Below are 16,232 nucleotides of genomic sequence, written 5' to 3'. Positions count from 1 at the left end.
TGGGCAAGGGGACGGCGGCAAGAACGATAATAATAATGTTGGTGTCTGTTAAGCGCTTCCTATGTGCTGAGCACTGTTCTAAGCGCTGGGGGAGATACAGCGTAATCAGGTTGTCCCACGTGAGGCTCACAGTTAATCCTCATTTTAAAGATGAGGGAACTGAGGCCCAGAGAGGTGAAGTGACTAGCCCACAGTCACCCAGCTGACAAGTGGCAGAGCTAGGGTTCGAACCGATGACCTCTGACTCCAAAGCCCAACGATGACCGATGTAGAAAGAGGAGGTTGGCGCTAGAGGAGCTGAGCGTGTAGGTCGGGGTCGTAGAAGATTAACGAGGTAAGGTAGGAGGGGAAGAGCAGACTGAGTGCCTTCAAGCCAATGGACTGGACCTGTTTTTTTTAGGAAAACGATCCAGACCGCAGAGTGAAATATGGACTGGGGAGGGGAGAGATTTGGAGGCAGGGAAATCAGCAAGGAGACTAATACAGTAGCCAAGGCAAGATAATAACGTTGGTATTTGTTAAGTGCTTATTATCCACTATTCTAAGTGCTGGGGTAGATACAGTGTAATCAGGTTGTCCCACGTGAGGCTCACAGTCCTAATCCCCATTTTCCAGATGAGGTAACTGAGGCACAGAGAAGCGAAGTGACTTGCCCACAGTCACACAGCTGACAAGGGGCAGAGCCGGAATTCGAACCAATGACCTCTGACTCCCAAGCCCGGGCGTGGTATCCTGCTTAGATTAGCACGATAGCAGTGTGGATGGAGAGGAAGGGGCGGATTTTAGAGATGTTGTGAAGATAGAACCAACAGGATTTGGTAAAAGACTGTATATGTGGTTTGAATGAAACAGGTAATAATAATAACTACAGTATCCGTTAAGCGTTTACTATGTGCCAAGCACTGTTCTAAGCACTGGGGTAAATATAAGGTAATCAGGTTGTCCACGTGGGGCTCACGGTCTTAATCTTCATTTTGCGGATGAGGTAACTGAGGCACAGAGCATTTGAGTGACTTGCCCAAGGTCACACAGGAGACAAGTGGCGGAGCCGGGAGTCGAACCCACATCCTCTGACTCCCGACTTGCCACTAGGCCATGCGGCTTAAAGGCCAAGATACGGGCTTGTAAGACAGGGAGTGTGGGGGAAGCCTGGGGTAGGACGGGGCCCTCCTGAACACAAAGGGGAAAAAGCCCTTTATATGTCCCGCTTTGGGATTTTTCTCCTTCGACAAGGCTCACTTCGACAAGGTGGAGAAAACAGCTCCTCACCACCTAGAGACTCCAAATCTCCCCAACGCTTTAGTCAAAGAGTGAAGCGATAGCTACCGAATAACCAACCAAATCACTATTTATGTCTGTGAAAATAAAAATGCATGGAGTAATAATAATAATAATGTTGGTATTTGTTAAGCGCTTACTATGTGCAGAGCACATAGTCTGGACTGCGGAGGGGAGAGATTTGGAGGCAGGGAAATCAGCAAGGAGGCTATTACATTATTATTAATGTATTATTAATTATTAATACAATGTATTAGCCTCCTTGCTGATTTCCCTGCCTCCAAATCTCTCCCCTCCGCAGTCTAAGCACTGGGGTAGATACAGGGAATGAGGTTGTCCCACGTGAGGCTCACAGACTTCATCCCTGTTTTACAGATGAGGGAACTGAGGCCCAGAGAATAATAATAATGTTGGTATTTGTAAAGCGCTTACTACGTGCAGAGCACTGTTCTAAGCGCTGGGGTAGATACAGTCTAATGAGGTTGTCCCACGTGGGGCTCACAGTTAATCCCCATTTTACAGATGAGGGAACTGACGCACAGAGAAGTTAAGTGGCTTGCCCACAGTCACACAGCTGACAAGGGGCAGAGTCGGAATTCGAACCCGTGACCTCTGACTCCCAAGCCCGGGCTCTTTCCACTGAGCCACGCTGCTTCTCTAGTCACTAGATGCTAAGGAGCTGGGATAGATGCAAGGTAATCAGATTCGACACAATCCTGCCTACCCCAGCTATATATACACCATCTGTTGTTGGACAACAGCCCCCTTTAGGGTTTATGAAGGGGCAGGGGGGAAGGGAACGACGGAGGGCAGACAGTCTCACCCGGGGCATCAAGTTTCCACTACTACACTGAGTTCTGCAGCTATGTGACTGTGGACAAGTCACTTAACTTCTCTGTGCCTCAGTCACCTCATCTGTAAAATGGGGATTAACTGTGAGCCTCACGTGGGACAACCTGATGACCCTGTATCTACCCCAGCGCTTAGAACAGTGCTCAGCACATAGTAAGCGCTTAACAAATACCAACATTATTATCTACCTCAGCGACTGGTATGGTGCCTGGCACATAGGAAGCGCTAAACGAAGACCATAAGAAAGAAAATAATGAATTTGCATAAATTTTGATTCTAATAATGCAGTGGAATACTTTAAATACCGTTAAAAAATAAGTCTGTACCTTTTTTTTAATAACTTTCCTTTCCCTAGAAATCTTTTGCAAGAGGATCCTTTTTGGAGTTTTCACTTTCTGAATATATAAAAAAAAAGCTGTTAAAAATAGCAGACCAGTGAAATAAAAAGCAAACTATCACAACAGATTGATTTTAGGCAAATTTAAATTGGGGGGAAAACAGTAAAATCAATGAAAAGTAGTTACACTTTCAAAATTAATCAATTTTCTTCAAAGGATTTTCATTATGGGCGGTAGAGCAATTTATTTATAGCAGTTTATTTCATGCTACACATGAAATATACAATTTGTGAATAAATTACACGAGGCTCAGGATGATAATGACCTGGACAAAGGTGGGATTTTTGCTTGTTTGAAATACCTGGATAAGTGAAGAAAAAGTGTATGTTTAGACTTGAATTACGCAGATAATTTGCCGATGTAGGACCAGCATGAGATCACCTCCAAATAGCAGAGGCATTTTCTAATTCTACTATTATTCTGAGGCAAAAATATTTCTCTGTCACGTGGATTTGCAGGATGTACACAAAAGATATGCAAACACCAAAATCATTTCATGTGGTGAGCTTATCATTATAATGTTCTCATGGGTCACTAAAAATGATTGGCTCTTGCCTTCATGTTACCCCATTTATGCTTCCGCCCAAACAGCCAGGATTGATGATGACAGGATTTTACCCCCTGTACCACTGGATCTTTCCTTTTCCCACCACCTTCTTGTGACTCGCAAAACCTAGCCTACTCCCCTGACGTCGGCCTCAATCCTTCCGTCACACCGCAAATCCCAAAGAGCCTTCTTGATAGAAAGAGAATGAATGAAAGCTTTATTTTGGATTATCTAAAGATGATTTTCCAAACTTAAACGTAGATTCTAGGGAATTTTGCCTGATAATTAAATAACTTATTTAATTATATCATTCATTCATTCAAATGTACTTATTGAGCGCTCAGTGTGTGCAAAGCACTGTACTAAGCCCTTGGGAGAGTATAACAATAAACAGACACATTCCCTGCCCACAATGAACTTACAGTTATAGTGCCTGACACATAATATTAATAATAACGTTGGTATTTGTTAAGCGCTTACTATGTGCCGAGCACTGTTCTAAGCACCGGGGTAGATACAGGGTAAGCAGGTTGTCCTACATGGGGCTCACAGTCTTCATCCCCATTTTACAGATGAGGGAACTGAGGCACAGAGAAATGAAGTGACTTGCCCACGGTCACCCAGCTGACAAGTGGCAGATCCGGGATTCGAACCCATGACCTCTGACTCCCAAGCCCGGGCTCTTTCCGCTGCTTCCCAAATACCATTATCATCATTATTATTACGATGATGACGTCTCCCCTTCTTGACTGTAAGCTCGTCTTGGGCAGGGAACCTGTCTGCTAATTCTGTCATAGTGTACTCTCCCCAGCGCTTAGTACAGAGCTCTGCTCTTAGTAAGTGCTTAAGAAAAACCACTGATTATTTCCATTTTCGTCCCCTTCCCTGACTTTCCTGGCCCTCAGCCTTCCACCCGTCCCCTGGTGGGGGAGAAAGGCAAGGGAAGTGGCAGGTGAGAGATAGAGGATGGACAGAGCAGATCAGACACGAAAATGAAATAGAGGTAGGGGAAACAAAGGAGTGTAAAGATATTTATGCTGTGGGCGTGGGGTTAGTATCAAAGTGCTTAAGGGGTACAGATTCGAATGCATAGGCAGAGAGCCCAGGAGACTCCGATTTTAGCCCCGGCTCTGCCAATACCCTGGTGAGTGAGTAGAGAGCAAAACACAAGTCAGAGAATCACTGCAGAAAATGGGGTGTGGGCCAAACTAGACTCTAAGCTCCATCTAAGCAGGGAACATGTTTCATTCATTCATTCATTCATTCATTCAATAGAATTTATTGAGCGCTTACTATGTGCAGAGCACTGTACTAAGCGCTTGGGATGAACAAGTCGGCAACAGATAGAGACAGTCCCTGCCGTTTGACGGGCTTACGGTCTAATCGGGGGAGACGGACAGACGAGAACAATGTCAATAAATAGAGTCAAGGGGAAGAGCATCTCGTAAAAACCGATGGCAACTAAATAGAATCGAGGTGATGGACAATTCATTAACAAAATAAATAGGGTAACGAAAATATATACAGTTGAGCGGACGAGTACGGTGCTGTGGGGAGGGGAAGGGAGAGGTGGAGAAGCAGAGGGAAAAGGGGAAAAAGAGGGTTTAGCTGCGGAGAGGTGAAGGGGGGGGTGGCAGAGGGAGTAGAGGGAGAAGAGGAGCTCAGTCTGGGAAGGCCTCTTGGAGGAGGTGAGTTTTAAGTAGGGTTTTGAAGAGGGGAAGAGAATCGGTTTGGCGGAGGTGAGGAGGGAGGGCGTTCCGGGACCGCGGGAGGACGTGACCCGGGGGTCGACGGCGGGATAGGCGAGACCGAGGGACGGCGAGGAGGTGGGCGGCGGAGGAGCGGAGCGTGCGGGGTGGGCGGTGGAAAGAGAGAAGGGAGGAGAGGTAGGAAGGGGCAAGGTGATGGAGAGCCTTGAAGCCTAGAGTGAGGAGTTTTTGTTTGGAGCGGAGGTCGATAGGCAACCACTGGAGTTGTTTAAGAAGGGGAGTGACAGGCCCAGATCGTTTCTGCGGGAAGATGAGCCGGGCAGCGGAGTGAAGAATAGACTGGAGCGGGGCGAGAGAGGAGGAAGGGAGGTCAGAAAGAAGGCTGACACAGAGCCCGGGCTTGGGAGTCAGAGGTCATGGGTTCGAATCCCGGATCCGCCACTGGGCAGCTGAGTGACTGTGGGCAAGTCACTTCACTTCTCTGGGCCTCAGTTTCCTCACCTGGAAAACGCCGTTCCGAAGGGACGGGCGATGGCCTCCGTTGCCCTCAGCATCCCTCACCGATACCTGTTGGTCTCACCTTTATAATATCGCCAAGATCCGCCCTTTCCTCTCCACCCAAACGGCTACCTTACTGCTACGGGCTCTCGTGATATCCCGGCTAGACTACCGTGTCAGCCTTCTCTCTCATCTCCCTTCCTCCTCTCTCTCCCCGCTCCAGTCTATTTTTCATTCCGCTCCCCGGCTCATCTTCCTGCAGAAATGCTCTGGGCCTGTCACTCCCCTTCTTAAAAACCTCCAGGGGTTGCCTATCAACCTCTGCATGAAACAAAAACTTCTCACTCTAGGCTTCGAGGCTGTCCATCCCCTTGCCCCTTCCTACCTCTCCGCCCTTCTCCCTTTCTACCGCCCACCCCGCACGCTCGGCTCCTCCGCCGCCCACCTCCTCACCGTCCCCCGTTCTCGCCTGTCCCGCCCTCGACCCCCGGGCCATGTCCTCCCACTGTCCCGGAATGCCCTCCCTTCTCGCCTCCGCCAAACTAACTCTCTTCCCCTCTTCAGAGCCTTGCTGAGAGCTCACCTCCTCCGAGAGGCCTTCCCAGACTGAGCTTCCCCTTTTCCCTCTGCTTCCTCTCTGCCCCCCCCTTCACCTCCCCTCAGCTCAGCCCCCTTTTCTCCCCTCTTTCCTCTGCTCCTCCCCCTCTCCCTTCCCCTCCCCTCAGCACTGTGCTAGTCCGCTCATTTGTATATATTTTTATTACCTTATTTATTTTGTTAATGAGATTTACATCCCCTCGATTCTATTTATTGCTATTGTTTTTGTCCGTCTGTCTCCCCCAGTTAGACTGTAAGCCCGTCAATGGGCAGGGATTGTCTCTATCTGTTGCCGAATTGTCCATTCCAAGCGCTTAGTACAGTGCTCTGCACATAGTAAGCACTCAATAAATACTATTGAATGAATGAATGAATGAAAACGGGGATTAAGACTGTGAGCCCCACGTGGGACAACCTGATGACCCTGTATCTCCCCCAGCGCTTAGAACAGTGCTCTGCACATAGTAAGTGCTTAACAAATACCAACATTATTATTATTTATTATTACTCTCCACGCTGTTTAATTCAGTGCACTGCACCCAATAAGAGCTCAATAAATACCACTGATTATCCAAAAGGGACTGGCCTAGGTAGTAGGGACGTAGTTAAGGGGCAGCGTTAGTGGCCAGTAATGGCCCTGTCAATTGGACAAGACATGAGACAATCGGACTATACTCATCAGAAGGGGATTTGAGCCCAGAAGGGTAGATTATGTCACGAGTGCTAATTTAACCTGTTTGGCTGAAAACCTCCCCTTGATAGGATGGAATTCAATGACTTGTATAATATTATATGATCCTGTTTTCCAGCTGACACGACTGGGAACCACGTACACCATTTTCTTCTCCCTGAAACTATTTTCCAGTGGGTAAATGCACTCCTAACTGTGAGACAATAGTAAATCCCAATCTTCCTTAAGAGACCAAAGAAGTGGAATTTTAAAACACTACTTCCCTTAAGTGCTTCATCTGATGACATTTCTTCTTCGTGAGCTTCCTGTTAATTCTGTATCATGTACGAGAAAAGGAATAAAACAGTGTTTTAATACACCCAATAATAAAAGGCTGAAAAACTGCTCATACTATGCAATATTAGAAGCGATGGCCTCGTTTCATTTATTTCCGCATTTCCAAATGAGGCAAGCGGTGGTACCTCTAGAATGGAAGCTCCTTGTGGGCAGAGAGCATAATAATAATAATAATAATGTTGGTATTTGTTAAGCGTTTACTAGGTGCCGAGCACTGTTCTAAGCGGTGGGGAAGATACAGGGTAATCAGGTTGTCCCACGTGGGGCTCACACACTTTTAATCCCTATTTTACAGATGAGGGAACTGAGGCACAGAGAAGTGAAGTGACTTGCCCACAGTCACACAGCTGACAAGTGGCAGAGCCGGGAGTCGAACTCATGACCTCTGACTCCGAAGCCCAGGCTTTTCCACTGAGCCATGCTGCTTCTCCACCACCATGGCCACCAACTCTGTTATATTGTACTCTCCCAGGAGTTTACTACAGTGCTCTGCTGCCAGGAAGCATTCAATAAATACCATTGTTTGATTGACTGAGTGCTTGCTGTGTGCTCTACTAAGTGCTCGGGAGAGTACAACCCAATCGAGTTATTAGAAATGATCCTTGCCCATGAGGAGTTCTACGGATTTATTTATTTTTTGGCAGGGGTGGCAAGATGGACATGGGAGTGTCAATATTTTGTCAAACACCTCATGTTGTACCATGAGAGAGGGCTGTCTTCCCATCTAACTTAGGTGTTTGAAAAGCGCTCCAGACGATCCCTGACTCACTGCACGCCAAAGAAGCAGAGTGGCCTAGTGGAAGGAGCACGGGCCGGGGAGTCGGAGGACCTGGGTGCTGATCCTGGCTCTGCCACCTGACTGTTGTGTGACCTTGGCCAAGTCACTTTACTAATCTCCACCTCAGTTTCCTCAGCTGAAAAACGGGAACGGGGTACCTATTCTCCTTCCTACTCACACAACATTGCTAAAGTCCACCCTTTCCTCTCCCTGCAAACTGCAACTTTAATCCAAGCACTAATCCTAGCCCACTTTGATTACTGAATCAGCCTCCTTGCTGACTCCCCCACCTCCTGTCTCTCCCCGCTCCAGCCCACACTTCATTCTGCTGCCCGGATCATTTTTCTATGAAACCGTTCAGTCCGTGTTTCCCCACTCCTCAAGAACCTCTAGTGGTTGCCCAATCAACTCAGACAGAAACTCCCTATCATCAAGCGCTTAGGACAGTGCTCTGCACAGAGTAAGCGCTCAGTAAATACTATTGAATGAATGAATCGGCTTTAAAGCCCTCAATAACCTCGCCCCCGCATCCTTAGCTCTCTGATTTCGAACTACAACGCAGTCTGCACACCTAGCTCCTCTAATGCCAAACTTCACACTGCACCTCACTCTGGTCTATCTTGCCACCGACCCCTCGCCCCTCTGGTCTGGAGCTTCCTCCACCTTCATATCCGGCAGACGTTCACTCTACCCATCTTCAAAATCTAATTTAAAAATACAACACCTCCAAGAGGCCTTCCCTGATTAAGCCCTTATCTTCTCCCACTCCCTCTGGCACTGCCCCGGCGATTGGGTATTCCCCTTTTATTCACCCCTCCCTCAATTCCACAGCACTCATAATAATAATAACGGTATTTGTTAAGCGCTTATTATGTGCCAAGCACTATTCTAAGCAGTGGGGTTGCCCCACTTGGGGCTCACGGTCTTGATCCCCATTTCTGAGGCACAGAGAAGTGAAGCGACTTGCCCAAAGTCGCATATCCGATAAGTGGCGGGGGTGGGATTAGAACCTGTGTCCTCCGACTCCCAAGCCCGGACTCTTGCCACTAAGCCACGCTGCTTCCCTGTATCTACCCCATTGCTTAGAACAGTGCTCGGCACATGGTAAGGGCTGAACAAATACAGCGTGGCTCAGTGGAAAGAGCTCTTGGGAGTCAGAGGTCACGGGTTCGAATTCCGACCTTGCCACTTGTCAACTGACTGTGGGCAAGTCACTTAACTTCTCGGTGCCTCAGTGACCTCATCTGTAAAATGGGGATGAAGACTGTGAGCCCCACGTGGGACACCCTGATCACCTTGTATCCCCCCCAGTGCTTAGACCAGTGCTTTGCACAGAGTAAGGGCTTAATACCATCATCATTATTATATCTCATATATAAAATATATATGTAACATATTTGATCTCATCTGTAAAATGGGGATGAAGACTGTGAGCCTCACGTGGGACAACCTGATCACCTCGTATCTCCCCAGCGCTTAGATCAGTGCTGTACACAGAGTAAGCACTTAATACCATCATTATTATATCTCATATATAATATATATATATTATATATAATGTATATATAATATATATATAAAACATATCTGGTCTACCCCAGCGCTTAGAACAGTGCTCGGCACATAGTAAGCGCTTAACAAATACCAACATTATTATTATTATTATTAAAATGGGGATGAAGACTGTGAGCCTCACGTGGGGCAACCTGATGACCCTGTATCTCCCCCAGCGCTTAGAACAGTGCTCTCCACCTAGTAAGCGCTTAATACCATCATCATTATATCTCATATATATATATAATATATATTATTGTATCTCATCTGTAAAATAGGGATGAAGATTGTGAGCCTCATGTGGGACAGCCTGATCACCTTGTATCCCCCCGGCGCTTAGACCAGTGCTTTGCACAGAGTAAGCGCATCATTATTATATCCCATATATATAATATAGAGATATATAGATATATATAATCTCATCTGTAAAAGGGAGAAGAAGACTGTGAGCCTCTCGTGGGGCAACCTGGTGACCCTGTCTCTCCCCCAGCGCTTAGAACAGTGCGCTGCACCTAGTAAAGCGCTTAACAAATACCAACATTATTATCATGACTACTGTAGTTGCTATTATGATCATTAAACGGGAGGGCCAGACAGCCAAAGCAGGCTCGAAGGGTGGACCTCCGCCCACTGGCCTCCCCGGCCCTTGGCCCGGGTTGACCTCCTTACGTCAGCAGGGACGTGGCTCCTCCCCCTCCCCGGCGGGTCCGTCCCCCCCCCCCCCGCGTCTGCGCAGTGCGGCCGCTCGGCCGGGCTTCCCTTCCGAGCATGCGTGGAGCCGCGCGCCGAGCCCGCGCGCCGGGCCGGGCGGCGGCGCCTGCGCCGGGCGGCGGCGCCTGCGCAGTGCGGGGCGCGCGAGGCTTCTTCCTCCATGGCCGCCGGCCGTCGACGGTTGAGGCCCCGAGGCGCGGGCCGGAGGAGCCGGGCGGGGGCCGTTGAGCGCCGGCTGGGCCTTCGCCTGGCCCGTCGGGGGGTCCGCGGGGCCCGGCCGCCGCGGCCGTAGCTGCCGCAGGGGGTTGGCTCGGGCTTCGGGGCGGGCGGCGCGCCTCTTTGCCTCAGGGAGCCCCCGCCCCCTCAGCCCCCTCCGCGCCATGGTGAAGAAGAACAGTATCCCCGAAGGGTAAGTATCCGCCACCGACTCGCCCCCTCCCCCAAACTGGCTCCTCCCCGCCCGCCAAGGTAGGTATCCGCGCGGGGCACCCCGGGCGAGGAGGGGCGCAGGTCGTGGGTTCTAATCCCGCCTCCGGGCCTCGGTGAGCTCGTCTGCAAAAGGGGCGTTCGGACGGTGGGGCCTCCCTGTCCCCCGGCGCTTGGCACGTCGGAAGCGCAGAGCAAATAGCCGGTTCTTGTTCTGATTTGCACCTTTTTAGCACCTCCTTCCGCCTCGTTGGGCTACGAGCCCGTTATTGGGCCAGGACTGGCTCCCTCTGGCGCCGAATCGCCCGCCCCGAGCGCGTAGCACAGTGCTGTGCACAGAGTAAGCGCTCCCTAAATAGCCCGGAATGAGTGCCAAGTGCCTCAGAGGTCATGGGTTCTAATCCCAGCCCCGCCGCTCGGCAGCTGGGTGACCTTGGACAAGTCACTTCCCTGGGCCTCAGTGACCTCACCTGGGAAATGGGGGTGAGGCCCCCACGGGGGACCACCTCGCGACCTGGCTTCGAGGGTAGAGGAGCCGCGTGGCTCGGTGGAAAGAGCACGGGGTGGGGAGTCAGAGGTCATGGGTTCGAATCCCGGCGCCGCCGCTTGGCCGCTGGGTGGCTGCGGGCAAGTCACTTCACTTCTCTGGGCCTCAGTGACCTCATCTGGAAAATGGGGATGAAGACTGTGAGCCTCATGTGGGACAGCCTGATGACCCTGTATCTACCGCAGCGCTTAGAACAGTGCTCTGCACATAGTAAGCGCTTAACAAATACCGACATCATTATTATTATTACCCCAGCGCTTAGAATAGGGCTTGGCACCTAGTAAGCGCTTAACAAATACCAACATTATTATTATTACCCCAGCGCTTAGGACAGGGCTTGGCACCTAGTAAGCACTTAATAAATACCAACATTATTATTATTATTACCCCAGCGCTTAGAACAGGGCTTGGCACCTAGTAAGTGCTTAACGAATACCAACATTATTATTATTACCCCAGCACTTAGAACAGGGCTTGGCATCTAGTAAGCGCTTAACGAATACCAACATTATTATTATTATTACCCCAGTGCTTAGAACAGGGCTTGGCACCTAGTAAGTGCTTAATGAATACTAACATTATTATTGTCATTATTATTACCCCAGCACTTAGAACAGGGCTTGGCACCTAGTAAGTGCTTAACGAATACCAATGTCACGATTATTATTAATACCCCAGCGCTTAGAACAGGGCTTGGCATCTAGTAAGTGCTTAATGAATACCAACGTTGTTATTATTATTATTACCTCCAATCCGGGCCCGCCTCCCAGTTGGAAAACGAAGGCAGTCGGAACTCACTCCCGTCCAAGGCACATTCGAGGGTCCCCGAGAGTTGGCGGTTCGACGGCCTGCCTGGGCCAAGTGGCTCTCTCCTTATTTACTAATAATTTTGATATGTGTTAAGCGCTGACTATGTGCCAAGCACTCTTCTAAGCACTGGGTAGATACAAGGTATTGAGGTTGTCCCACGTGGGGCTCACAGCCTTCGTCCTCATTTTCCAGGTGAGGTCACTGAGGCCCAGAGAAGGGAAGTAACTTGGCCAAAGTCACACCGCTGATAAATGGAGGAGCGGGGATTAGAACCCACGACCTCCGACTCCCAAGGTCGACTCCGGGCGCTTTCCACTGAGCCACGCTGCTTCTTTAAAAGAATAGAGGGCCGTCCCCCTCCGTGGTACCTGGAGAGGGGCCCGAGCCGGGAAAACCCAACCATCCTCTCTTCCCGTTGCGGAGGGAATTGGGGAGGGGGCAGGTGGGACTCCATGGTCCTCCTCCTCTTCCTCTTCTTCCTCCTCCTCGGCCCGGACCTTGGGGTCGCCCCCAGCCCAGGACCCCGGTTCTCGGTCGGGTGAGGGATGCCCGAGCGGCTCAGTGAGGAAACAGGGGTGGGGGGCTTCTGCCCCTCCAAACGATCCGCCAACCCCCGCCTCGGGGGTCCGGCCCCACCACAAACCCGAGCGCCCCTCTCCCGGTGGGCCGCCCCGGCTTCGAGGCCCTATTATTCCGTGCGGCGTCACTCAGGGCCGATCGAGCCACCTGTAAAGCGATGAAACTGTAAATAAAAAAGTTAAGAGTCTGCACTGGCTTGCCCTTTTCTTTACCCGCTGCCTCGCCCAATAAAGAGTTGAAGAGAAATGGAGGCCAAAACGGATTCCGTGGAAGTGCACTTCTGGTGGTGGGAGCAGGGATCCAAAGCATGTCACCATTTGTTTTTTTAAAAATGATATTAAATATTATTAAATAATATAAAAAAAATTATGGCATTTGTTGAGCGCTTACTGTGTGCCAGACATTGTATTAAGCGCTGGAGTGTATACAAGCAAATCAGGTTCGATACAGTCTGTCTCACACGGGACTCACGGTCTCCATCCCCATTTTACAGCTGAGGGAACTCAGTCACAGAGAGGTGAAGTGACTTGCCCAAGGTCACACAACAGACAAGGGGGGAAGCTGGGATTAGAACCCATGACCTTCTGACTCACAGGCCTGTGCTCTATCCACTACGCCATGCCTCTTCTCTTTTATTTAGTGCCTGTAACCAAAAGACATGTTCCTTACAAACATTTAGTTTGACCGGTGTCTTCGTAAGAGCAGGAGAATGTAATTCGCTGCTGAGGAGCCAAGCCTAAAAAATTGACCTCGCTAAAGACCACCCAGAACTAACTTAAACTCAGATTTTACATGTCTCTTCAGGCACTTCTTGTTAAATGTTTCAAACGAGTAATTTCTAATGAGACATGACCTGTGAAAGTTGCAGTCATATAGAAATTAAATGCCATATTTTATGCATATACAGTTGAGAACCTTTTGAAAGACTACCTCTTGGTTGTTTAGGGGCTGATTATCCAAGCCCTTTGCATTCTCCAGCTACTGCGGAAATATTCTTTTGGGTGGTTCACTCCAACTTGTGCAGAAGCCAGAAGAGAAGGTAAAACTCAGATCAGTCCATTATAATCACTCGGTACTGAGGCTAATGAAAGTGGAAGTTGGTGTGAAGGTTGAAGTTTTTGTGTACGTATTTCAGTTAACCACGCGGTCCTCTGCAATCATTTTGCACCTCATGTTGTTATTAAGTGCCGTCGAGACGTTTCCGATTCGTAGCGACTCCATGGATGTACTCTCTCCGGAACATCCTGTCCTCTGCCATAATCCGCAACTTTTCTGACGGTTCTTCCGTTATCGTTGTAATGATCTCTATCCATCTAATTGCCGGTCTGCCTCTTCCACGTTTCTCTGGACTTTTCCTAGCATTAGTGTCTTCTCCAGAGAATTAGTCCTTCTGATTGTGTGTCCAAAGTATGCTAATCTAAGTCATTTGGCCTTCCAGAGACCACTTTGGTTTAATTTGCTCTAAATCCATTTGTCTTTCGGGCGGTAGTCTCAAAAGTAAATGCCTAGCCCTCCACTAAGCCCCAAAGCACATACAAGATAATCGCGTCAGACACAATCCTTGTCCAACGTGGGACTCCGGGTCTATATCCCTCACTGTCGCTGAACATCAATTAATGTTTGATATATTTGTTTCGTTTTTTTTAAAAAATACATTTTTAACAGCCTAATGAAATACCGTATCAGAATTTTACTGTGGTCCAAATCTGAGGTAAGATATTTAAAACTGAATAAGGATTTAATAGCCATAATGTAGAGAGAAGCTGCATGTTTTTTGTCCTGTTCTGATGCTTAAGGAACCCAAAAAGTAATGCAAACTTGATTATACAGGTGCAGTTCATCTGTACTAGGGATTATTCATTCCTTTCCTGCTTCAAGGGGAGAAGGAGGCATTGGCCTGCCTGAGCCAAGAGTTATCTGGCCTTTGCTGAAGAGTCATTGCAGTGAGCAGAAGCCGGGCTAGGGATACCAAGCCCTGCTCAACACAACACACATTTTTTTTTTAATTTTTCTGAGCGTCTCTGGTTTACCTGAGCAAAGCTTCGCCTAAAAAACTGAGAATTTACTGTGTGACCTAAAAAATTTGCATTATACTTTTGAAATAATTTTGTGTAATTGGTCATGTTATTTAAATAAGGCTTTCAGATTTCCTTTTGTTTGGATCCAAAAAATGCTTGTGAAGGAAAATGCTGTCTGTATGCTGCATCCTTGGACAAGTGACTTGCTTTTGCTATGCCTTAATTTCATCATCTAAAATGGGGATAATACCTGCTTTTCCCTATCTCACAGGGATGTTGTGAGGGCAGATAAGTAGTGTGAAAATGCTTCGGGAATCAAAGCGTTCCATAAAATCAAGATGGTATCTGCTCTGAGCCACAGGGAAAACCATATTCCATATGGTCTGTTGAAACATAGAAATTTTATTGTTCACTATAAAAGAAAGTTGTTTTCAACCGCATTTTTGACAGAAGGGGAAAGAGGTCAGAGAAGGAAGATCTGTTAGTGGTTTTTAGTGGTGCAGGTATGAACGGACCTGATATTTGACTGTGTCTGGCTTAAGCAGAGATTTACAAATACGGATCTTTGACTCACTGGAGGCGAATCTTTGAGTCGTTAGAGAGACTGAAGCAACAGTAGGTGGTTTTAGTGAAATTTGAAAGACAGGAGAACAATTGAGAACTCTCCTTAGGGTAAATGTGGATGGAATTACGGTAGAAGACCATATTTTCTGGAATCCAAATTGGGAAGGGCAGAGAAAAAGCAAGAGGACACACTCAAAGACAGATGCAGAAAGAGAAGTGCAAGGTGCTGGACCCTTATGACTTCTCAGCACAAAGTAGCAGGGCATATTGTAGATGGTTATGGTTGGCCGCCTCTTAATTCTTGATTTAAGAAGTTCCAGTGAGAACTCCCAAGCCCGCAGTGTCTGCCCTCCAGTTGCTCGTGCTCTGCTCTATAATCACCACCAGCATGGCCAATCAATTGTATTTCTAGAGCATTCGCCGGGTGAGAGCGCTGTATTAAACACTATGGAGAGTACAGTCTTATAGTTTTGGTAGACATGTTCCCTGCCCACAAGGAGTTTATAGTCTAGACTCTAATCTAAACTAAGCTCGTTGTAGAGAGGGAAGGTGTCTACCAACTCCGTCGAACGTACTTTTCCAAGCACGTAGTACAATGCTCCGCACACAGTAAGCTCTCAATAAATATCGTTGGTTGACAGACATTAAAATAAGGCTTTGAAGGTGGGGAGAGCGATGCCATGGTCTGTCGGATATGAAGAGAGCTCGAGGACAAGAGCAGGATGTGGGCAACCGGTCGGGTATGGTGAATAGGTTGACGTTAGGGGAGCGAAGTGAGCGTACTTCCTTCTAGTAGGAACTGTGTAAGGTAGGGAGAGAGGTTAAGTGAGTGCCTTAAAATTGAGGGTAAGGAATTTGATGCAGAGGTGGGAATTTATTGTAAGAGAAAAATTATCCGAGCAGCCGAGCAAAGTATGGACTGGAGTGGGGGAGAGACACGAGTTTGGGGGTCAACAAAGAGGCTGCTGGAGTAGTCAAGTCAGGATAAGATAAATGCCTGGATCAACATGGTAGCCATTTGGATGGAGAGGAAAGGGTGGGTTTTAGTGATGTTTTGAAGATAGAACTGACAGGATTTGTGAACTTTCTTTTAGGTGGTGGAGCTAAGGAGTGAAATTCTTGGTGGTTTTACTTAATGTGGAATGAATAACCGTGTTAGACTAGAGAGGTGTTGATTTATAATAATCACCAGCAAGGGAGGGAAAGTAAAAAAAAATAATAATAATTCAAAGGAACCATCCATGCCTTGTGTTACGAATGAGATACTGATACCCCAGTCCCAGAATACTTATGTAAGTATTCTTATACTGTATTATCTCTGTTATCCATAATCTATTTT

At 48.1% G+C, this 16,232-nt stretch overlaps 2 protein-coding genes across 6 annotated transcripts in view; one reads left to right on the top strand and one right to left on the bottom strand.

Annotated features, from left to right (window-relative positions):
• Positions 1–10,331, bottom strand: part of CC2D2B (coiled-coil and C2 domain containing 2B) — a 114,366-nt gene extending 104,035 nt beyond the window's left edge. The window contains exons 1-2 of the mRNA XM_039911328.1: positions 10,007–10,331; positions 2,457–2,545 (exon numbers count right to left, since the gene is read on the bottom strand). Coding sequence (XP_039767262.1) covers positions 2,457–2,545; positions 10,007–10,331 — 414 coding nt within the window. The remainder of the gene's footprint in view (positions 1–2,456; positions 2,546–10,006) is intronic.
• LOC100680662 overlaps positions 10,117–16,232 on the top strand; it is a 41,166-nt gene continuing 35,050 nt past the window's right edge. For 2 of the 5 annotated variants that reach the window (XM_039911576.1, XM_039911577.1), the window contains exon 1: positions 10,273–10,358. Coding sequence is in view for 1 of the 5 variants with exons in the window: in XM_029061036.2 (XP_028916869.1) it covers positions 10,330–10,358 (29 nt within the window). In the remaining 4 variants the exon portion in view is untranslated. Of the gene's footprint in view, positions 10,359–16,232 lie in introns of all 5 variants that reach the window. The other 3 variants (XM_029061036.2, XM_029061041.2, XM_029061040.2) reach the window with 3 other exon arrangements.

This window comes from Ornithorhynchus anatinus, chromosome 3, assembly GCF_004115215.2.
Source record: "Ornithorhynchus anatinus isolate Pmale09 chromosome 3, mOrnAna1.pri.v4, whole genome shotgun sequence".
Lineage (NCBI taxonomy): Eukaryota > Metazoa > Chordata > Mammalia > Monotremata > Ornithorhynchidae > Ornithorhynchus > Ornithorhynchus anatinus.
Note: the sequence above shows the minus strand (reverse complement) of the source record. Positions and strands in the feature narration are given on the sequence as shown.